This window comes from Schistocerca cancellata, chromosome 9 (assembly GCF_023864275.1).
Source record: "Schistocerca cancellata isolate TAMUIC-IGC-003103 chromosome 9, iqSchCanc2.1, whole genome shotgun sequence".
In the NCBI taxonomy this organism is placed as follows: domain Eukaryota; kingdom Metazoa; phylum Arthropoda; class Insecta; order Orthoptera; family Acrididae; genus Schistocerca; species Schistocerca cancellata.
This window is the reverse complement of record NC_064634.1, coordinates 434585777-434611253: the sequence shown is the minus strand read 5'-3', so window position 1 is coordinate 434611253 and position 25477 is coordinate 434585777. Positions and strand designations below refer to the sequence as shown.

Sequence of the window (25477 nt, the reverse complement as noted above, 5' to 3'; positions counted from 1 at the left end):
TTGTTGTAGCTGCATTTAAAATCGGACAAAATGGGCTTAAAGTAGAGTTAATATTGTATTTATATCAACGATATTTTTTAAGAAGTATATTTTTAACACAGCTAGAACTCACCTGGATTCTGCAGACATAGATAACTGTTGAGCCAGTACTGAGAATGTTAAGAGACTGTTCAGAGTACTGTCGTGTCTGTTCACAATGAAAAAAGAAAGAAGTTTGGGAATAAATAAAGCAGTGATCTGTCCATTACCTTTTTTCACGTTTTTATACATTATACGACACAACTACAGGAGCGCTTCACAACGGGGCAATGCCGTAACTGATTCAGATCAGCCAATGGTAATCTTCAGCATGTCAGTCGATAAAAAGAGGAGATAATGAATCACTATAGAATCTGTAAAATCAGCCCGGTAACTGGAAACCTTTAATTGCCATTTTTCACAAAACGCGTTTCCACCGCTTTTGTATCTTCAGTACTGTATTGTCTGTCTCTAGCCTAGTTTCGAGTACTAAATCAGGGACAAAATGTTTCAAACATCCATTAACAGATGGATCATAGTCTTAATGCCTAGCAGAGCATGTCTTCTTGATTTGCAGGTGACATGTATCAAGTTCTCCTCTTAGTTGACCAACATTTTGTGTGGTAAGCAGAGTGCACGTAAACTTCTGTTCGTATCAGTAAAACGTCTCTGTAATGGGAGGGACAATTTGGCTTTCTAAAATAGTAAAAAAAGTAGAAAGAAAGATAAGTGAAAATAACGTGTGTAATCCAGGCCTTTTTTCCTCAAGATTTAGTCAGCTGGAGCTATGAATCCATTGAATATAATTCGTCTGCATACTAATAATTTCTTTGATTTTAAAAATGCTGCTGAAACGTTGGTGTCAATGCAGGCGCATAAGATCTCCAAGTGAAGTACGGTCAAAGTGTCTCATACTCAACTATCTCAGATATTAAAATATTTTACTCTGAAACAGAAGAAACGAAAAATGTCAATGTACTGAAAAGAGGGGAGACGATGGTTGATGTATGTAATGCCGTGCTTCATCTGAGGGACCACTCATGATTATCAGTTGCTAGACAGCACAATCTGCTTATGATGTTGCCATGTCTATCTGTACAGTAAACTTTGTAGCATCTGATTACAGGAGTGGAATTTTGTAAGAAACAAAAGTCGATACTAGTGATATAATTTTATTATACCTTTAAAAAATTGAAAAGATATGAGAAATGGTTTTTGTTGACTAGCGTATTTTTCTACAAGTTAAAACATTACTACTCTATTCCTGTACTAGTGTTATCATGATTAATACGTACTGCCTCGGTGGTAATGGGATCTGAAAGAAAAACTTTTTTATTGACACTTGGAACCAGGTTTCTCCCCAGTATGCCACCTAGAAGATTCTTAATAAAGTATTTTTTTTTCCATTTTGTCACATTATATTGTGTGATGATGAGGTGATTAGGATAATTGTGTACTCATTTTTCCGGAACTGTTAAGTTATGTGCAATAAGAGCTACATTGTTTTTTGATTCTCTTGACAAATGGATGATTTGGGACTTACTAAGTTTGACATTTCCACTCTTCACTTGAACAATAGCTTTACATCACTCACTGCAGAATGTATGTTTAGGGACAGTTTTATTTTATTTTAGCATTACGTAAATATCAACTTGGTACGTTTCATAGATTCTGTACTGTTTTATTGCAACCTGACCATCACTGTGAAACTGTAAACGGCACTGTAAAATGCTCATGCGAATTTTCCCGAATAGAATTTCGAAAAGTAAGGAAAATAATTTCTTCCCAATTATATATCAAATAAGCCATGAAAAGTAAAAAATATTTGACACAAAATGAAATACAATTGACCCAAACAAAAAAAAAATCACTGAACGCTAATATGACGCTCAACAGCATCGTAGTCAGATAAGGCAGCACAGCTGAATCACATCATCTATAAAGCGGCAAACGGAGGGAGAAGATATGCATACTTTCACAGAAATAAATTAGCTAGACCTAGTGCATTCAGACACACATAGTGACGTATCACGGTCATAATGATCAATGGAAGTACATAAAGGTGGCTCAGTCATGATTGTGCTAGTGTTAATCCACAATTTCAATACGTTGCTCAGTGCAATTCAGAGAAACAGTATTTGGACAAATAAGATTGTGTGTGACGTCAGTGCTAACGAAATATTTACAAATTTACAAATTTCTTTTGCGAGTCGGTAACTGCAATAGTGAATACTTAATTATCTGGCCCACGAGAATTTGTTTTACAAACGGAAGCGAAGTAACAACTTCGAACACACGGATTTTAGTAAGTTCAAATGTATTCTCCAGAAGCATTGATGCTGACTGAATGGACCAGGTTCACAGGCAATCTAGGCCATATCTGAAGCTGAACAAGGTAATACAGACGGTATGGAGCAAATGCAGTTCTCCCCTTCAGTTTCAAAATTATTAGTAAGCCATAGGTCATTTAAACAACACGAAATAGCTTTTGTACTTTCGTGGACTACTATGACAGACCGATGAGGATTCCTAGTGTGCTTGTCGCAGTGTTCGGACAGTAAAGTTACAGGCATCTGTTCCTGTTAACTAGTGAGACTATATATGGGCTCAACAATCAGAATACAGAGTCGATAACAATTCTTACCTGGCCACGTAGTGGAAGAATTTAAAAATATATGGTCAATGATTCACTTCATAATTTTACGTAGATCAAATCCGACAGTTTAATTTTGTAAAATAAATAAAGAGCAATATTTTAGAACGCAGCATTGTGGACTGAATCACATTGTTAACACCCTCTATTATATATTCAGTTTTGTTGTATCTATTTTTAAACCCCATTGTCATATTCTTCAAGCAACTTCCTCAGCTTGTATCTAAGAGTAGTCGTTACCTTCGGCAATTATCACCTAGTCATCAGCGAATGGGGGAGAGTATTTTTTATCGTTTCCCACTAACATTCTCATTAGATGGGATTTACCTCTCTGTATATTTAATACTTCATCCTGATCAATTTAAAAAAAATACAGGCTCCAATGTACAATTATTTAACCCCTCTGCTAATTCGGAATTCCTCTGATCACACACGAAGCACCTCCATGGAGCTGATACAACAACATTTTTTGGCTTGAACTGCATTAATGTAGGGCTTTGAGAGACATTTTAAATATCTTGGTATAAGTATACCTGCAAATGGAAAGTTACTTAAAGAAAGACTGGAAAAGTAAAATGTGTTATACAACAATGAAAGTAAATCCCTTGGTGAAACAATGTAGCTATAAAAACTCAAACTCCTGTGGCTACATTCAAAATATCTGGAGGTCTTATTATAGAATATAATCAACGATAGCAAAAATAAGGATTATCAGTGTCCCTGCACACGCTTGTTATCTCTCTACATACTGCTTCCCAAACGGATCTTCATCTTTTTCCAGTGTTCTTAGCTAGTGCAGCCTCCTTAAATTGCCTTTGCCCAGAATAGGCTATATCAGAAGACATCTATCATATATACCTATAAATTTCTTACATATCTGCCACCGTCATTATTGTCATTGATATTTTCTATATTATTATCGCTACTCTTACCACTATTAGTGACACCGAGAGAGTTAGTGTACACTGGACTCGAATTCGGGAGGATGAGGGTTCAAAATCGCGTCCGGCCATCCTAATTTGTGTTTTTTTCGTGATCTCCCTACTTCACTCCAGGCGAATGCTGGGCTGGCTCCTTTGCCAGAGCACTACTGATTTCCTTCCCCATCTTCGAAACAGAGTGATTGCTCTGTCTACAATAATCTTAATGTCGACAGGACGTTAAACCCTGATCTTTCTTCCTTTCTTCTTTTACTATCAACAGCAGGTGTAGTAATACAAATAGTGCAAGTGTTAACTTTATTAGTTCGTAGTCAATAATATTTACTCACATTACCACTTTAGACACTCAAACCATTTTGTCACATTCAGCTCGTTAGATCAGATTAAAATAACTAAGTAATTAAGTATATGAACATGTGGGTTTGAAGTCTGGGGAAAAGCGAGTCTCAAGATTACACCACGGCAGAAATGTAGAGAAACGAAAAAAATATGGTGAAAGTGGAAGGTGACATAGTGGAAGAAACTGAAAGTTAATATTATAGTCATATGGTCATTTAGAACGAATGGACGAAAATAGATGAAGATGATGTGTAAGTGGATCTCAGACCGAAAAAGATATCGGGTCGATCGCCTAGAAGGTAGGGGGCAGCTGTCAAACAAGCTGTGCTTTCCATAAGTCTGTGAGAGGATTATTGGGAAAACAAACGGTTTCAAGTGTAAAATTTGCAAGTAGTTCACAGCTAATGCCGATCCTCGCCTCTTAGCAGCCACAGTTACGCTCTTCCTTAATCTCTTTCTTAGAGATTTCTGGATCTCATAACTCCTTTAACAAGTACAAATTTGAACGAGTCACCTGCTTTTCTTCCAGTGCGCTCGCTTCGGATTCAGGTCATATTTTCGGGTATTCTGTTTTTCTGTGTCGTTATTTCAGTTCATCATAGCGGCCACTTACGGCAGTAAATAACGCCCCTCTTCGTCCTTAAGTGTACATATTCTTCAGTGAGAAGGCAGTAATTAAAACATTTGCTGTAGGCAGTTAATATTAGATATTAGACATTCTGACAGATTGAGACGTTTTTAAAATTGTACGGGTGACTTTATAGGACGATTATAAATAATAGTTGTTTTCTTAGATGCTTCTGTGATGTGACAGTGTATGAAAATCATCACGATGGTGTGATATCTGCTTGAATGAGGCCGCAAGAGGTCGGCAGCACAATTCATGGAATGAAGGAGATGGGAAATGTGACTAGATATGCTGGGGTGAAGCCAGCGTGAGTTCTCTTAGTTGAGGCTGATATAAAGCGTCTGTGTGAATATGGAGTAAGTGGTTGCTGAGTGAGAGTTGGCTGAAGTTTCAGAGGCATGAATGGATAAAGCTTGGGGGTGAACTGAATGTGGATGATGGTCCAGTGGTACAGCAAGATACATATATGGCTTATTACTGGCTGCAATACGGAGTCAGGGCATTTTAGTTAAGGTTTCAAGGCGCTTAAGTACGAGTAGAAGGCATGGGAAATGGATTTCTTAATATGGGTTACGATTTTCGATTGTAAGCATATGTGGTATCGTAGACGAAGGGCGTAACTTGCTTTTGAATAAGTGATTTGGAATCCTCAGAAATTATGGATCGACATAAAGTACGGGGGTAATCCCAAAAGTAAGCTCCCCTATTTTTTTATAAGTACATAGACCTGTTTATTTCTACAATGGTTTGCATCAGTTTAGCTATTTTTCGACAAATGACCATTTCTGTCGATGCATTTTTGTAGACGCTGTGGCAGCTTTTGTATGCCGATGTCATACCAGCTTGCCGCCATGCTGTTGAGAAAGTTATGAACCTCTTCTTTCACCTCGTCGTCGGAGCTGAATCGCTTTCCGGCCAAAAGTTCTTTTAACCTAGGGAACAGGTGATAGTCACTGGGCGCCAAGTCAGAACTATAGGGTGGGTGGGTGGGTGGTTATGTTCCACTGAAACTGTTGCAGGAGAGCAACGGTTTGCCGAGCGATGTCGTGTGGGCAAGCGTTGTCATGGAGAACGTGTACGCCGTTGCTCAACATTCCTGTTCTCCGGTTCTGAATTGCCCGTTTGAGTTTTTCCAGAGTCTCACAGCACCTGTCAGCGTTAATTGTGGTCCCAGCGATTCAGCTGCGACGACGAGATGAAAGAAGAGGTTCATAGCTTTCTGAACAATATGGCGGCGAGCTGATATGACATGGGCATACAAAAACTGCCACAGCGTCAACAAAAATGCATCGACAGAAATGGTGATTATCTCGAAAAATAGCTAAATGTTCAAACTGTAAACTGATGTAAACCATTGTAGAAATGTATTTATAAAAGAAATAGGAGACCATACTTTTGGGATTGCCCTTGTATGATCGCCTGACAGAGTTTCATATCTTAGCCACTGCACTATACTAAACTCTCGCTAATACGGTCCTCAGTAGTCCGGCCTCTCAATAATCCGGCGCACTTCCAGCTTCTACTCGTTCAACCTGAAATGACGCGTCCGCAGCTCGTGGTCGTGCGGTAACGTTCTCGCTTCCCGCGCCTGGGTTCCCGGGTCGATTCCCGGCGGAGTCAGGGATTTTCTGTGCCTCGTGATGATTGGATGTTGTGTGCTGTCCTTAGGTTAGTTAGGTTTAAGTAGTTCTAAGTTCTAGGGAACTGATGACCATAGCTGTTAAGTCCCATAGTGCTCAGAGCCATTTGAACCATTTTTTGAAATGACGCCTACGAAAATGAAATTTCGTCTGCAACAATGTTTTTAGTTAATTATAAAGTTTAACGTTCCTGTAGACTTTGAAATTGCGGCTTTCCTTACGGATCATTATCACGGCTTCTAACGGTAAACACGTTATTCTAGATCTCAAGTAGAAAATCGAAATTAGACATAAACTGAACTGAGGTTCGTCGCAGAGTAACATTGTTGCCGGCAACTATCTATGACCAAACTTCAGCTGCAAAGAGGCATTCATAAGCTCACAGGAAAGAGACGATGTAACTGATGAAAAAGAGGTCATAGGAGGAAAGAACATGAGGATATCTCTGACTGCTGGCTCCGAAGCTGGAGACGTCTTCCTGGAGTACATCATGCAACAGTCAGAAACATGGCAGGACCAATGAAATGCTTGTAACCGCCGTTGTGTGATAAAGCATACTACCGCCGCTATCATCATGGTGACAAACAAAATTTTGGAACATGTTTCACAGGGAATGTCGAGTGATACAAATTTGCATATACATACTCAAGGACTAAGTTTCTGTAAAAATGAATGTATCTTTTGATTTAATAAAGTACAATCCCTATGTGTTTATACTAAATTTTAGACATTTTCAACAATCCGGCACTCCCGCCAATTCGGCACCCATATGTGCGAGGAATGGCCGGTGTAGCAAGAGTCTAGTGTATTTTGAATGGACGGCATACACGAACGATGAAGTTTTCCTAACAGATTATAAGTGCAATAATGAGTTGTCCAGAAGACAAACCCTCTAAAGATGGTCGAAACACCGGTTTTAATAGTGCTTTTAGTTCCAGAATTAGAAGGCCCTGCACCCATAAGGGTGTTATTTAAATAGATGACGTGTCTAACATTATTGAATCGTGTGATATACTGTTTACGATAAGAGAAATTCCTTTTCAGTCGTGCAGTTTCGACACCTCGTTCAACGTTTCTGTAAATACAGGGACCGATTTTGATCTCCTCTGTCATGGATAACGTAAATCACGCTGCTTCTTCACATATAAGTGAGGAGAGCTTCGTGGATATGAGGGACATCAGAAAATACAATAATATGTATCCTAATATTTAATTTTCATTCCACAACATGTTGGTGAAGAGGCCCTGAAGGATTTGAAACAAATAAGCTCTAAATAATTTTCGTCCTTAGCCGAATAAAATAGTCGCCACAAGCAGGAAACAATATCTGAGCAAATTAAATAACCTTACGGCTATTGCAGTCACACGTTGTCAAACGAAGAGAATTCTCAGTGGATACTGCTGAAATTAAAATGTTCAGAATCCAGATATAGCACGGAACTCACATTGTGATATTTTAAACAAAATTAGTCCATATAAGACTTTCGTTGTTAAAATGTAAGGAGCTGAACACAAACAAATCATTCGGTAGCACTATAAATCGTAATTTACTATGGTCGCTAGCATTATACTGAAAGAGTGTGCTCCTTAATGATAGACAATTCCTGTACTGAATTAAATTTATTTTCTATCCCGAAATAGAACTCCTTTATTTTTAGTATTGTGTTTGTTAACTGAGGTCTAGATTGGAAAATGGGAAGAATTATTAACGAATTTTTCCTTAAGGACTATAGACACTGATATGCAGTAGGCGGTACAGCCTGTTCTTTTGTACTTCATTGTTGAATTCACATCACAATTAAGGGGCTTGGGAAATCGTTACCTTAGATGGGGGAGGTACCCAAAATTGACTGTCATTATGAAATTAAAATGAGCGAACGGAGTCAGCTTTGTTTAGTTTCAAATCACCTGTTTCTATCAACTTCTGCACTGCAAATAAATGTTTCGTTAGCTGTTTTAATAATTCCTTGGTACGTTCCACGCAAATGAATTTACTATGAAATATTGCTCACAAAAACTCGTAGTATCTAAGACTTCTTCCATTCTAGCATATTATGCATGTGCTAGGAAAAAGCCATTCACCACCCCACCCAGATATTCTTTCCAAGTCTCGGTGAGAATGAATGAACTATAATATTTTGTTAATGTCAAAAGATTTTGTACCTGGCGCATGTAGTAATTTATCTTGATACTAATACTGACTGATGGTGTAAATATGCAGAAAAATGATGAGAGCTAGCTAAAACAATCGTTCAGTTACTTAAGACAATCACTTCGAACAACAATTCAGTTCAAGTAATTGGGTATTTCAAGTCCTATGTCAAATGTATCTTCTTACAACTGCATTATTTTCTTGCAGTCGGTTTACAAGCTGATTTGGAGATGTGGGGAGAGCCTTTGGAGCGAGATGGAGAAGTGTACTGGGATATCAAGAACTTCACAGTCAAGATGGATCTTCCAAAGGTCTACATACATCTTGACAACTTGTTCAATGGGGACAAAGTATTGGGTAAGTTGCCAATAATTACTAGTAAAATTACTTTCTGCAACTGTATTAATCGGACAATGAAACGTAAATAGAATCCGTTTATTGAAAGAGTTACGTGTGGGATCATATCAGAACAAATTACGAACAACGACCGAACGTAATAGCGTATTTCGCCGATAATTAGTAATCAGTTGGATGTAATGTACTTTAATAAAGCGGGAAGCGATGAGCTAAATTACCATTGACTTATCGAAAAGCAAGGGCTGATTATAATGCATTAACGACGTGAAATGGAGAATGACCAGTTCCCTCTACTGGGACCCCTCATTACTGTATCTCATTCCATGAGTTGACTGCACTGTGTACGGGTAACAGCAGTAGATACGTAGTCAAACAAAACTGTCTGTACTGCGTGCCGTTTCAAAGTTTCTGGCTAGCAAACCTACCTGTATTATCACCACGTTTAATATCACTATAATAATTATTTAGTAGTGTTAAATATCATCGGTGCACTTGTCGCATTAAATGCCTGTAAAAATCCGATCTCCGACAGTATCCACCATTGCCTTCGCTTCGAAATTAACTGTTGGCGAAGAGTAACAGAATTACACACACATAATGAAGTACTACCGGTACTAGTGCCTACTGCGATCACTGGTTACATGGGCGCCAAGGCTGAAACGTCATCCTTCACGATGTAAAGTCTGTGTACGTAAATATCTGGAATCGGCATTCCGTATTGTATATTTCAGCAACATTAGTTGTCAAACGTCTTCAGTATAATGCTCGAAGACAGTCTTTAATGTTGCGTTTATTTGCCCTGTTTTCATACATTTATTTTTAGAAACGGCAATGGTCAATAATTATTACAGATGTAAATCGAAAAATGTCAGAGGAAGAAAATTCACTTTTCATAGGTACATACCGTATAGATCCCCTTATAGCTATCATTTACTTAAAATCTCTTGAAGAAGTCGAGACACAATGTAATACAGTTAATACAGTAAGAGTAATTTGTATGGCTGTATCATGAGATATTGATGAAACAAGTGTTAGATACGTTGGGTAGTGTAGGAGTATGTTGGCAATCCATGCGCTGAATGTGTCCCTGTTTAGAGCAGTTTTCAGTGTAGGTAAAATTATATAGATGCAGTGACAGTAAAAGTGAAGCACGCAGAAGAGAAAGAGGAAATGAAACGGGACTCTAAACATTAAGAGGATATCTGAAGTCAACTCAGTGATCGAGTGAAATTCTGCCAGTATGAGCACACTTGTCAGTATAGAGTTGCTCCCCCTTCTGGCCTGCTTGTATGCTCTCATTCGTTTTGGGAGGGTATCGAAAAGGCTTTATATCCTCTCCTGAGCCACCTGGTCCACTACCTTTGCAAGTTGCCCATGATATCGTGGTGTCACTGGGACAGAGTTGACATCCAAACTGGTCCCACACATGTTGTATTGGGGAAAGATCCGGGGATCTTACTGGCTACAGGAATAACTCAGCACCACGCAGACAGTTCATAGAGGCACGTGCCACGTGTATACGAGGATTTTCCCGTCAAAAAATATCACTATACGAACAATGTTCCCTCTGTCACTACTGCCCTTGACCTAACGTCATAGGCGGTGGCTTCCCACATCATGAAACGAGGAGTACTAACGCTGTGCATCTACAGAGCATTAGTCGTTGACGATGGACACCCGGTCCGCCTCCGGTAGCTGAGTGGTCAGCGCGACGGACAGTCAATCCTGAGGGCCCGGGTTCGATTCCCGGCTCGGTCGGAAATTTTCTCCGCTCAGGGACTGCGTGTTGTGTTGTCCTGATCATCATCATTTCATTCCTATCAACGCGCAAGTCGCCGAAGTGGCGTCAAATTGAAAGATTTGCACCAGGAGAACTGTCTACCCGACGGGAGGCCCTAGTCACACGACATTAATTAATTATGGACATCCGGGGTAGTACAAAACAGCATTTCATCACTGAACGCTATGTAGTGTCATTTATAAGCAGTCTAATATATCAATGGCTATCACTTCTTTCCCTGTAACAGAAAAGATTTGCCACATATTACCTGTAACAGTAGTCACAAGCAGGCAAACGACCTTGCAGTTATATTCACAAAACTTTAGGCGAATTCATTGCACATGTTGAATCAAAATGTGAAGATGGCTACGACATTTGTATACAAAATCCACAGAAGTTTTCATTGTGACCTGTGTGTGTGAGTGATGTAACGTAAAGCGCTAACGGTTACGCGAAAACCGTTCGATGTACTATTCTCACTTGAAGTGAGTACACGGAGGTGACAAACATCATGAGATACTTCTTAATATCTCGTTGGACCTCCTTTTCCCCGGCGTAATGCAGCAATTTGACGTGGCTATTCAATAAGCCGTTGAATTATTGTGGCATGCTGCCTTTATATAACCGGCATTATTTGCGAAAGTGCTACTGGTACAGGATTTTGTGCAGGATCTGACCTCTCGATTACATCCATCGCGAACTATTGTGGGCTGGTGACATGGTGCATTGTCATCCGCAAAAAATTGCATCTTTGTCTGGGAACATGAAGTTCACGAAAGACTGCACATTGTCCACAAGTAGCTGAACATAACTATTTTTAGTCAATGATTTGTTCAGTTTGACCACAGGACCAGGTCCATTCCATGTTAACACAGCCCATTCCATTATGGGACCTCCAGCAGCTTGCACAGTGCCTTGTCGACAACTTAGGTCCATGACTTCACGGGGTCTGCGCTATACTCGAACATTAGCATGAGCTCTTACCAACTAAAATCTGGACTTACCTGACCAGGCCCCGCTTTAACTGTCGTCTAGGGTGCAACCGATATGGTCACGAGTCCAGGAGAGGCGCTGCAGGCGATGTCATGCTGTTAGCACAGGCATTCACGTGGGTCGTCTGCTGCTGTAGCCCAATGACGCAAAATTTCGCCGCACTGTCGTAAAGGGTACGTTCTTCATACGTACCACATTGATTTCTGCGTTGTTTCACCCACTGTTGCTTGCCTTTTACCACTGACAACTCTACACAAACGCCACTGCTCTCCGGCGTTAACTGAAGGCCGTCGGCCACTGCGTTGTCCATAGTGAGAGGTAATGCCAGAAATATGGTATTCTCGGCACACTCCTGACACTGTGGCTTTCGTAATGTACTGAATTTCCTAATGATCTCCGAAATGGAATTTCCCACGAGTCTATCTCCAACTGCAATTCAGCGTTAAAAAATCTATTAATTCCCATCGTGCGGCAAGTAGTCAAGTTGGAAACCTTTTCACGTGAATCACCTGAATACTTATGTCAGCCCTCTAAATGAACTGTCGTTTAATCCCTTGTCCACACGATACTACCACAATCTGTATATATGCATAGTGGTATCTCACGACTTTTGTCACCTCTTTGTATACTGCGAACAAAATTTCTGTTCTGCTCGTATGCGCGCTCACTTAGTAGACATTCCTACGCAGAGTGTATAATCGGAGAAACACTACCTTCCATTATCTATGTATCTGCGTTTCTGACATACCGGGCGTGGAATTGTAGGGTATAGCCCAAGTACTTATTATACGCACCTCCAAACTGAAGTGACGGAGTACGTGGATAACATACTAGCGAATTCTGAAAAGGCATCGAAGCATTCCGAATATATGCACGTCGAGCACCCTCATTATTGGTGGGCATCCACGATGTTGGTATGTTTCTTCTGTAAATAATACTAGGTTGTTACTAAGCTAATATGCAAAATATCTTTTATACCAGGACAGACAACCTAACACGATAGTAGAAAGCGTCTCCAAAGTTTCAAAGGTAGGTGAGAGGTCTTAGAAAACATAAGATCTAAGTCACAAAGTGAAACTATTGGTATGTCGTATTTGGTTGTCACTGCTTACAATATTAAACGTGTTAAGATCCACGTCTGGCAATCTTAATCTGATAGTCTTAAGCTAACAAGACATTTTGTTACAAAAGAACGAAAGAGTTGTTCTAGTAGCACGACCTTGAAATCAAGACTTTTGTAATCCTCTTTATGCTATTTCGAAGTTGATCTAACGTTCAGTAGGATTAGCAGTATGAAACTGCATATACTTATTTTGTCAAATCCTGATGGAGAATCCGGGTTATTACAAATGATTGAAGCGATTTCACAGCTCTACAATTATTATTTGAGATATTTTCACAATGCTTTGTACACACATACAAAAACTCAAAAAGTTTTTTTAGGCATTCACAAATGTTCGACATGTGCCCCTTTAGTGATTCGGCAGACATCAAGCCGATAATCAAGTTCCTCCCACACTCGGCGCAGCATGTCCCCATCAATGAGTTCGAAAGCATCGTTGATTCGAGCTCGCTGTTCTGGCACGTTTCTTGGTAGAGGAGGTTTAAACACTGAATCTTTCACATAACCCCACAGAAAGAAATCGCATGGGGTTAAGTAGGGAGAGCGTGGAGGCCATGACATGAGTTGTTGATCTCCACCACGACCGATCCATCGATTTTCCAATCTACTGTTTAAGAAATGCTTCTGCTTTAGCCTTTTCCGAAAGATTTTCCAAACCGTCGGCTGTGGTACGTTTAGCTCCCTGATAGCTTTATTCGTCGACTTCCGCGGGCTACGCGTGAAACTTGCCCTACGCGTTCAACCGTTTCTTCACTCACTGCAGGCCGACCCGTTGATTTCCCCTTACAGAGGCATCCAGAAGCTTTAAACTGCGCATACCATCGCCGAATGGAGTTAGCAGTTGGTGGATCTTTGTTGAACTTCGTCCTGAAGTGTCGTTGCACTGTTATGACTGACTGTTGTGAGTGCATTTCAAGCACGACATACGCTTTCTCGGCTCCTGTCGCCATTTTGTCTCACTGCGCTCTCGAGCGCTCTGGCGGCAGAAACCTGAAGTGCGGCTTCAGCCGAAGAAAACTTTGAGTTTTTCTACGTATCTGTAGTGTGTCGTGACCATACGTCAATGAATGGAGCTACAGTGAACTTATGAAATCGCTTCAAACATTTGTAATAGCCCTGTAGATTAGCTCTGCAAATTTGGCATAAAAAACTGATAGTTGTCAAAGTAACGAGAAAATAAAATGAAGACAGGCAATAGAGAGAAGCATACTTCTGGAGAAGACAAAACTGATACTATAGAATGTAAATGTAGATCTCAGGCAGTCTTTTCTGAAGATATTTGTATAGTGTGAACTTATATCGAAGTGAAATGTGGATAGTAAACAGTTCATACAAGAAGAGAATAGAATATTGTGTAATATGATATGTAAAATAATGCCGAAACTTAGATGCGTAGGTCGGGTAACCAATGAGGAAGTTTCGCCGCAAATAGGGAATGGACGAAATTCCTGGTACAATCTGATAAAAAGAAATGATTGGTTGACGGGACGCATTCTTATCTACATTTCCACACATTCACAGCAGCTGAGGTAATAAACACCACATTGTTGCTATTTGTCATGTTTTGGTTACAATTTTGGGATGCGTTTTTGTTATGATCAGTTCATTTTGTATGAAATACTTACTTTTTACTATATTACCTATTTCATACACGAGTATTTTGTTCAATGTCGTTTGGTAATCCTCGAAGCTGTAACTGTGTTACTTAATATATTTCTGTTACCATCTATACCTAATTTGTCAGAGAGCCTGCATGTTTCTGCTATCGTTTTTTTGGTTAGTTTGTTTCATATTTTACGTTTAGGGGATCCTACTAAATATGTTTAATTTGAATTGGACTGCCGTTTGTACTTCTGTCGGTGGTTTAAGCTTGCATCTATTACTGCGTCTTTTGTTGTGGGTTTCTATATATCTGAAGGACATGATTGTGATGGTCCGCTCTACTGGTTATATCCACAAAGTTCAGTTTGTTTCTTGTTCTACTGGTATTGTAAACATTAATGTGCTTATGTAATTCATGTATGTTTCTCCTTAGTTACTGTATCCTGGTTGCTTCACCTACCATGCGTATTATGTCTTCAGCGTATCTGTTTATATAACGGATGTTATGCTGATACAACTTCTAGTACTAGTTGTTGTTTTTGTTGTGGTTTTCAGTCCTGAGACTGGTTTGATGCAGCTCTCCATGCTACTCTATCCTGTGCAAGCTTCTTCATCTCCCACTACTTACTGGAACCTACATCCTTCTGAATCTGCTTAATGTATTCATCTCTTGGTCTCCCTATACGATTTTTATCCTCCACGCTGCCCTCCAATACCAAATTTGTGATCCCTTGATGTCTCAGAACGTGTCCTACCAACCGGTCCCTTCTTCTTGTCAAGTTGTGCCACAAACTCCTCTTCTCCCCTATTCCATTCAATGCCTCCTCATTAGTTACGTGATCTACCCATCTAATCTTTAGCATTCTTCTGTAGCACCACATTTCGAAAGCTTCTATTCTCTTCCTGTCCAAACTATTTATTGTCCATGTTTCACTTCCATACATGGCTACACCCCATACAAATACTTTCAGAAACGTCTTCTTGACTTTAAATCTATACTCGATGTTAACAAATTCCTCTTCTTCAGAAACGCTTTCCTTCCCATTGTCAGTCTACATTTTATATCCTCTCTACCTCGACCATCATCAATTTACTACTTTAAGCGTCTCATTTCCTAATCTAATTTCCTCAGCGTCAGCCGACTGAATTCGGCTACACTCCATGATCATCGTTTTGCTTTTGTTGACGTTCATCTTATAACCTCCTTTCAAGACACTGTCCATTCCGTTCAACTGCTCTTCCAAGTCCTTTGCTGTCTGTGACAGAATTACAATGTACTAGTTTTTCTACCTGATTCATAAAGATACCGACTAATATTCATGTGAAGGAATAATCAGTTTCGTAATGGAGGGAAGTGTGGGGGAGGAGGTCAAGCCTTGAGTACAGTAAGCAGGTTCAAGTAGAAGCAGGTTAGAGGATATACACATAGGTGAAGAGGCTTGGAAAGAATGGAGTAGTATGGAGAACTACATCAAACCTATCTTCGTACTGAAGACCACAACAACATTTCGCTTGAAAAGGGCACACACGTCTAAACTGTGAGATAAAAAAATGACTTATTAACAATCCAGGTGGAACACTTTGGTGTCTCAGAATCTGTAATACAGTGTGCACAAGTAATCAGAAGGTTATATTGATATCTGTTACGTGTTCTATTGCAGGTGAGAACATGAACAAGTTTTTGAACGAGAACGTGGACCTGGTGGTGGAGGAACTGAAGCCGGCGATTGAGATGGCGCTGGCTGCCACGGACATGGACGTGGCGAGGCGGCTGTTCAGCAAGGTGCCCTACAACTCCATCTTCCCCCCTTCATGAGCGCGATCAGCAGCGCGCCACCCAGTTACTCTCGCCACCACCAAAGCTATTCGCACTGTATGTTGTTGCACACTGGTTTTAATAAAGTCTTTACTCTACATAGCTATTTTTATTAATGTTTTCTGAGTGTACCGAGAAAGAAATAAATACTTGACAAGCAATTCTCACCTTGCACGTATTCCGAATACGAATGAAAGGTAAGTATGAACACACATTATAGCACGTAACAGAAAGCTATCATAGGTATAAATTTGTATTAAGTACAGGGTGTTCCAAAAATGACCGGTATATTTGAAACGGCAATAAAAACTAAACGAGCAGCGATAGAAATACACCGTTTGTTGCAATATGCTTGGGACAATAGTACATTTTCAGGCAGACAAACTTTCGAAATTACAGTAGTTACAATTTTCAACAACAGATGGCGCTGCGGTCTGGGAAACTCTATAGTACGATATTTCCCACATATCCACCATGCGTAGCAATAATATGGCGTAGTCTCTGAATGAAATTACCCGAAACCTTTGAAACGTGTCTGGCGGAATGGCTTCACATGCAGATGAGATGTACTGCTTCAGCTGTTCAATTGTTTCTGGATTCTGGCGGTACACCTGGTCTTTCACGTGTCCCCACAGAAAGAAGTCACAGGTGTTCATGTCTGGCGAATAGGGACGCCAATCCACGCCGCCTCCTGTATGTTTCGGATAGCCCAAAGCAATCACACGATCATCGAAATATTCATTCAGGAAATTAAAGATGTCGGCCGTGCGATGTGGCACGAGGTGTTCGCAGTGTCGTCTAAGGCAGTTTGTACCGCCACAAATTCACGAAGAATGTCCAGATAGCGTGATGCAGTAATCGTTTCGGATCTGAAAAATGGGCCAATGATTCCTTTGGAAGAAATGGCGGCCCAGACCAGTACTTTTTGAGGATGCAGGGACGATGGGACTGCAACATGGGGCTTTTCGGTTCCCCATATGTGCAAGTTCTTTTTATTGACGAAGCCGTCCAGGTAAAAATAAGCTTCGTCAGTAAACCAAATGCTGCCCGCATGCATATCGCAGTCATCAATCATGTGCACTATATCGTTAGCGAATGTCTCTCGTGCAGCAACGGTAGCGGCGCTGAGGGGTTGCCGCGTTTGAATTTTGTATGGATAGAGGTGTAAACTCTGGCGCATGAGACGATACGTGGACGTTGGCGACATTTGGACCGCAGCTGCAACACGGCGAACGGAAACCCGAGGCCGCTGTTGGATCACCAGCAGCACTAGCTGCGCGTTGCCCTCTGTGGTTGCCGTACGCGGTCGCCCTACCTTTCCAGCACGTTCATCCGTCACGTTCCCAGTCCGTTGAAATTTTTCAAACAGATCCTTTATTGTATCGCTTTTCGGTCCTTTGGTTACATTAAACCTCCGTTGAAAACTTCGTCTTATTGCAACAACACTGTGTTCTGGGCGGTGGAATCCCAACACCAGAAAAATCCTCTGTTCTAAGGAATAAACCATGTTGTCCACAGCACACTTGCACGTTGTGAACAGCACACGCTTACAGCAGAAAGACGACGTACAGAATGGCGCACCCACAGACTGCGTTGTCTTCTATATCTTTCACATCACTTGCAGCGCCATCTGTTGTTGAAAATTTTAACTACTGTAATGTCGAAAGTTTGTCCGCCTGAAAATGTACTGTTGTCCCAAGCATATTGCAACAAACGGTGTATTTCTATCGCTGCTCGTTTAGTTTTTATTGCCGTTTCAAATATACCGGTCATTTTTGAAACACCCTGTATTTTGCCATTCTGAGGTAAGTACTAGAGCACTGCATTCTTATGCCCTTTCTGTGTGAAGTTCACTCGGGTGCGGTGTGTGTGTGTGTGTGTGTGTGTGTGTGTGTGTGTGTGTGTGTGTGTGTGAGAGAGAGAGAGAGAGAGAGAGAGAGAGAGAGAGAGAGGACCAACAGACGCCGACGTCGTACAGCTTTGCGTTAGTTGCCGGAAATGACCGGCGCTACATCGCCACGCACGAACGGTTTCGGTGATGGCCCAGAAGAGCGAGCCAGATCCGCGGACACCTTTCAAAGATTCGACCTGTCGATTTCAGTCCCCGTCGGTTTTCACTAACCTGCAGGCCCTACCTGTCGGATCTAGGCCGTCAGATGTGCCCGGAAACTGGGTCGTATCGTGTGTGGGGCAAATCAGCGGAGTTTCGCGAGCTATCCGCGGTCCCAGGACTGTGCTGCATGCTTAAAAATAGGGCAGCGGTCACAGGCGACTGATTTCAGCGGTTGCTACTCTGTCTGACCGAAACTAAGGTACAAAGCGCGGCGTGTCTATCCCATTTCTGTAGTACATTTTCGGATATCGGACTCTGAAATTAATTCCCGTCTTGGACAGAAAGTTAGTACGGGCATCGGCAGGCAAATACCTTCAGAAAAAGACTGCCTCAGATTTACATTTACATTCGATAGTATGAGATTGGTCTTCTGCAGAAGTATGCTTCTCTCTATTGCCAGTCTTCATTTTATTTTCTCGCTACTTTGACCACAGTCAGTTTTTTGCTGCCCAATTTGCAAAACTTATCTACTTCTTTCAGTGTTTTAATCACTCGTCTTATTCCGTCAGCATTACCGGATTTAACTCTACTACATTGGCAATCGCCAAATTCTCATACACTTTTCGAAAAAAAAGTCTTACTGAATGGTGAAGAAATAGATTGCAGAAAATCAACATTCCAATTGTACGGATATCGTTCAGAGGCTCACAGATCGGCGCCTGACGACTGCAAGAGATAGTTAAGAATTATTTAGTATAGTTTTAGGTGAGTACAATTCATTTTTGTCAGCACTCGATAATCTACAAGCAATATGTACTGCAGCATATGAGAATAACACTCAAAGTAAAGAGGCAGTCAAATGGAAACGAGACAAATCCAATAAAAGTAATACGTTTATTATTTCATAAGTTATTGCTGAAAGACTTGGCAGGAATGTAGCCACTGTACATGATTAATGGCTGCGGTGCTGACGAGAATGTACGGTCTCAGGAAGATCGGGCTCTGTCGTGCTCGACATATAGCTCTGGCGCATCGTGCTGCATAATACGGCACCACAGTGACATAATGAAATGTCACAAACGGGTTGCTTCAAGGACAGCTTCGATCCAGATGCCACTAGAGTGCATTCTACTGACACCAAACCGCTGGCATTCGCGACTTCAGTGGTGTCAAGTGATAGCTCATTGGGGGTGGGGGGGGGGGGGGTTGAGAGGGAGGGGGGCAGGTTGGAGGTCTGTTGTGTCAGCGATGGCCACTTGTTGGTTAGAAGAAGGCCAGCTGAAGGCCTACAACCAAACTGGGAAATACAGAATCGTCCGATCCTACCCGTCTGCTTTGACCCATGACGTCACAAATATGGCGGAAACGACCATAAACGACAATTCCAATATGGCGGATATAAAAACATCGCATACGTATCATAAACACGAAAATACATAGAAAAACAACACACACACAGGTTTCACAAAAAGCCTAATGACTAACGGGACGCCCGCATCAAGTGGTCGTGCGGTAGCGTTCTCGCTTCCCACGCCCGGGTTCCCGGGTTCGATTCCCGGCGGGGTCAGGGATTTTCTCTGCCTCGTGATGGCTGGGTGTTGTGTGCTGTCCTTAGGTTAGTTAGGTTTAAGTAGTTCTAAGTTCTAGGGGACTGATGACCATAGATGTTAAGTCCCATAGTGCTCAGAGCCATTTGAACCATTTGAACTAACGGGACAAGCGTGGGAAATTGGGGGTTTTTGGGTGGGGAGAAACTAAATATACACAAATTTAGCCACCGACCGCCATACAAAACCACGCAAAACGACGAAAAAAATCGACATCACAAAACTCACCAAATACCACAAAACACATTCTTATCCGGAATCAGACACTTCCCTTGACCTATATAGATCTACAGTAGCTCCCGATCCCATAAATTGGGATCGAACACTTCCCTTGACCTATATAGCTCAACAGCATCTCCCGATCCCATCCCCCAATACAAAAATCAAAATACACCGCAAAACATTGCGAAAAAACACTTCCCTTCACCTACATATATCTAAAGCAGCTCCCGATCCCATAAATTGGGATCGAACACTTCCCTTGACCTATATAGCTCAACAGCAACTCCCGATCCCATCTCCCATTACAAAAATCAACATATTCCACCAAACATTGAGATTGAACACTTCCCTCTAACTATATAGCTCAACAGCAGCTACCAATCCCATAACTTAGGATCGACCACTACCCATGACCTATGAACTCAAACACAACTCCCAATACGAATACCAATACCAACCTTCACAGCCACAAATCTCAATGAAACACTTCCCTATACCCAATACACAACACATACGCCAAAAACAAAAAAAAGGGAACTTACCACAAAAAACCACAACCGAATACACTTAATAACAAACTCACCCGACGTACAGCAATCATCATTACATTAACCATCACACAAAACCGTTAACTCACTAATACAAATTCCGCTTCAAAACCACGCACGCAGCACTCACCACTGAGCAACAGCAAACTGACCCCAACACACCAAACAAACGAAAACCATGATCACACCACCAGAGGGCACAACAAACAACAACACGACATCTACAAACACGCCACAATCACGCCACAATCACAAACCAAACTCCGCGCCGTAATGACGTCACACACCACAACACGCTTACGTCACGGGTCAAAGCCGACGCGTGAGATCGGATGTTTCTGTTGACCCCCAAACTGTCCGCGGGCTACGCATACTGGACATCAACATGGAGTCATGGTCTTGGGTGCGATTATGTTTGTATAACTGTAGAAGCACTATCGTAACTGTCCCATGTACCCTGACTGCGGATTTGTACGTCAAGCTGATGGCTCGACCTGTTGTGCTGCCATTCATGAATAGAACCAGTGGGCGCTGTCCAACATTATAACGCTCGCCAGGTAGTGCTGTTTTAACACAACATGCTCTACGTAGTGGCAACATGTTGCCTTGGGCTACTCGATCACCATCTCTGTCTCGAGTCCAACACATATGGGACGTCATCGAACGACAAATCAAGCGTCATCCACAGACAACATTAACTGTCCCTTTACTGATCGACATAATGCAACAGGCATGTAGCACCTCCACCCCACCAGCTGACCTCCAGCACCTGTACAACACTATGCACGTAAGTTTGCATTTCGCGGTTTCATCAACCTGTCATCTTGCTCTTTTAATCGCTTACATATTTCACCTAGTTGTACGTATTACCGAAATTTCATTACTCTGCTTTAATAACTTTCTGGAGTTGTTATTTTCTCCCGTCATTATATACTCGTGAAACTGTAATCAATGAACACGTCAAAATAAATCTACTTATCACTCAATGCTTGCTGGGAAGGAAAATAAGTGCTGTTTTTACCTACTGCACTTTCGTCTGATTTCTCTTTACATCGAGAAATCAAGTATTCCGTAGTTCGGCACTGTAATCAATCTAGTTTCCTTCTGACGTGCAGCACTGCCCGATTTCTGGCGCAGAACGCAAATGAGTAGCGCATCGCTAACGTTTACTTACGTTCTTCGAATTAAACGTATGTTTTTGAATTTTGTGTGTGTAGAATCACCAATATTTGTTTGAGTCTGCTTTCCTGAAGAAACATTCTTTTCATCTGTATGTTGAAACACCTGTACTATGCCGTTGTATTTGAATGGGTTCAAGGGGTAGTGTCGAAGCTGATGACGGGCGTACAAATGGAAGGGGGAAAGAGACGACTACAAAGCAGTGTACACTGAATGCAAAAGAAATGAAAGTTAGAGTTTAGATATGATAAAATTGTGAAGATAGGCGTAATATATAGAGAAGTAGCAGAGAGAGATACAGAGAGAGGAAGACAGAGAGAGAGAGAGAGAGAGAGAGAGAGAGAGAGAGCGAGAGAGAGAGAGAGAGAGAGAGAGGAAAAGACAGAGAGAGAGAGTCAGAGAAAGAGACACACAGTAGAGAGGGAGTAACGATGCTCAATCAGGTGATATGTTCAATTAATTTGTATATTCTTGGATTCCCAACTTTTTTTCGTTCATTAGCCAGCCGTTTGTTGTGTTAACATTTTGTGTATATCGTACCTTTCGTGATATGTGAGATGTTTGCTTTTACCGATCTTTAGTGAGATCACAGTTTTTTCTACTGTGCTTCTTCTTGGCTTGTGACGTTTCTATCTAAGGTCGTCTGCAAATGTAGAATGACTCGTAATGTATATCCATGCCCTGATGTGTTCCTTGTACCCCGTGTCAAAGGTACTGCCATTCATCCTTATGTAAATTTTCTCACATTCACAGCAGTTGAGGTAATAAGCACCGTATTGTTGCTATATGTCTTGTTTTGGTTACAATTTTGGGATATGTTTTTGTTACAATCAGTTCATTTTGTATGAAATTATTTTTTACCATATTACCTACTTTATACACAAGTTTTTTGTTCAATGTCGTTTGGTAATCCGTGAACCTGTAACTGTTTTACTTAATTTAGTTTTGTTACCACCTATACCTATTTTGTCAGAGAGCCTGCATGTTTCTGCTATCGTTTTTTGGTTAGTTAGTTTCACATTTTACGTTTAGGGGATCCTGCTGAATATGTTTAATCTGGATTCGACTGCCGCTTGTACTTATGTCGGTGGTTTAAGCTTGCATCTATTACTGCGTCTTTTGTTGTGGGTTTCTGTATATCTCAAGGACATGATTGTGATGGTCCGCTCTACTGGTTATAACCAGAAAGTTCAGTTTGTTTCTTGTTCTGTTGGTATTGAAACATTGATGTCCTTATGTATTTCATCTAATGTTCTCCTTAGTTATTGTATCCTGGTTGTTTCACCTACTATGCGTATTATGTCTTTATTCTATCTGTTTCAGTAACGGATGTTGTGCTGACACAGCTTCTAGTACTAGTTATTCTACCTGATTCATAAAGATACCGACTAACAAACATGTGAATCACTAGGGAGATCTTCCTCTTTTTTGTACTTTTCTATACTCTCTATCGAATTCAGTATAGTTATGCTGTGTTATTTACTGTATTGGTTTTAATTTTTTCTTGATCACAAGATACTGAGCGAAAAATATGCACCGGATTAATTTCAGTTCTCTTCACAAGGTCTCATGGAATGAGGTGATGTGCCACTAGTGGTAATGAAACGTTCGTGAGATGGGTATGGTACACTCGGCGCCATTTGTGCAACTTGAGAGCAATATGACATTTTCTGGAACCGAGTTTCATTATACAAGTACTTTTCCGTCCCTTAATTTGTGAAATTATGAGATACATACTTCACACCTTATGATATGTCAGATGGAGGTAATCGCAAACCAACTCCCTCCTAAGAGTATAGAACACTTTCATACTGACTAAAAACTATACTTTTGTTGTAGAGCAAATTAGTAAATTTAGTTCCTTATTTCAAAACATGTGCCTTAAATTTCTAATAACCTGTTAATTTATATTGTTGTAATTGAGATGATTTGACATTAAGTTTTTCTGCTAAACATTTTCCATCTTTTCACTGGAAAGCCATTCATGTCTAAGCCTCTCCACTGGTTACGTATTTTACATTGACTGCATATTTCGTCTGTACACATGTTTTCTGTTGTCACTTTTATTTCGAATATTCATCTTCAAGTTCCACCAACGACATATTCTGAGGATTGTACGATATGTAATGTTCTGTACACCATTATCCTACAAATATAGTAACACTTCCTCTGACGTACATTTTCTCCAGCTCTGAAATATCGTTCATCGTTGCTGATAAAACTGTCGCCTTTGTGTTTTTGTAATCATCTAGAAATTTTCACCCTTACGCTTTTGTTGCATTGATCTAAATACTAACGCTTTATTTCCTACATAATAAAGTATTATGTTTCGTTTTCTTCATTATGGTGAGCTGGTTACTTCAAATCTTAGCTCTCAGAAGCTGTTCCCTGTTTCTGTTAAAAAGTACTCCGTGCACAATTATTATTTCTGTTGTTCTCACTCATTGATTCCACATACGAAAATAAAAGTGAAACTGAGACATTAGTCCACTGAATAACGAAGATATCAAAACAATCACCAGTTCAATAAATTAAAAAGGAATGTTTGATAAAAGTTTAGAGAGCAACACCAATACCAATGTTAAATTGAAATGAGCCACGAGTGACAGAAAAGGTTTTGAACTTAAATGCGTTTTGTAAAAGATTTATATTCAAGCAATGTCAATGACCAACGCCACATAATACGAAAATTGTCAAGGAGACTTTTGGGAATTTATGACGTGGATAGAATAGTGAGATCTGTAACATCAGAACGAAAAGAGAAAATGAGAAACGCAATATTAAAACACAGAGAGAAATGAAGAAAAAGTCTTCACAGAAATGAGCAACGCCTTTATAAGAAGCACTGGAAACAAGATGAAAGATTCAGTGTACCTGCGGAAACCAGTTTTTTTTTCGAATATAGGACTCTAGTTCCTTTACTAAAACAACACATTTTTCAGTACTAAGGATTTTTCATATTTTATACAGTGTCTAATGGCGAAATGTCTGAACGATTTCTTGGTGAAAGATCATTATGTAAGCCAATCAAGAAGTCGAAATTGGTTTATATATTGGAATTGTATCCAATATCCATACTAGCAGTGACACTCTTGTGAAAAATATTATTTGCTCTTACTAACTGTATGTGATTGTATACAAACTGTTTAAAATTTCACCTCATATTTTCACTCATTATGATGAGTAAACGGCAATGCAGGAACTATTAGATTAGTAATGAATTCTTAGAAATACAGTACTTATCTTGACTACAAAATATTGATTCAAAACATTGGAGTTACGGGGAAATGTGTACAGAAGAACGTTAGCAATGGTGTCCAGGTGAGGAAGGAAGTAAGTTACAGAACAACTTAACTTTTAGCTGTTGACTTATAGTTTCCAAAAACCACATACATGAGCAGTCAAAATGACATTGGATATTGACATGCAACTGGATAAGTTCTCAGTATGTATGAGATGTTAAATACTCCTAAAGAGATAATGTTCGTTATGTCTACCAAAACTTAAGCATCGGTTTCATTAGCTTTTGTTCCCATGTAATATTTTTATGTGATCAAGAAATATCCAAAGAATTTAGTATTTTTCAGAGCTTTGTAATAATGATTATGATGCAAAACCACAACCAGTGAGGCAGTGTGCAAGCACTGACCTAAACCATATTTTCTCTCCCATGAAAAATATTCTGTCGAATATGCAATAAATATATTTTGTGTGACAACAGATATATAACATATTGTCATCTTGTCAATAAGAATTGTTTTTATTTCACATCATTCTGCTAAGAAAGTAAATCAATACTATTTAATCAAAGAAAGAGAACAAGGCA

General features: G+C 40.4%; 1 protein-coding gene across 1 annotated transcript in view; it reads left to right on the top strand.

Moving 5' to 3' along the window:
- The window catches only part of LOC126101069 (protein takeout-like), a 59342-nt gene extending 43202 nt beyond the window's left edge, over positions 1–16140 (top strand). The window contains exons 5-6 of the mRNA XM_049911743.1: positions 8579–8728; positions 15888–16140. Coding sequence (XP_049767700.1) covers positions 8579–8728; positions 15888–16042 — 305 coding nt within the window. The 3' untranslated portion in view covers positions 16043–16140. The remainder of the gene's footprint in view (positions 1–8578; positions 8729–15887) is intronic.
- Positions 16141–25477: the final 9337 nt, after the last annotated feature.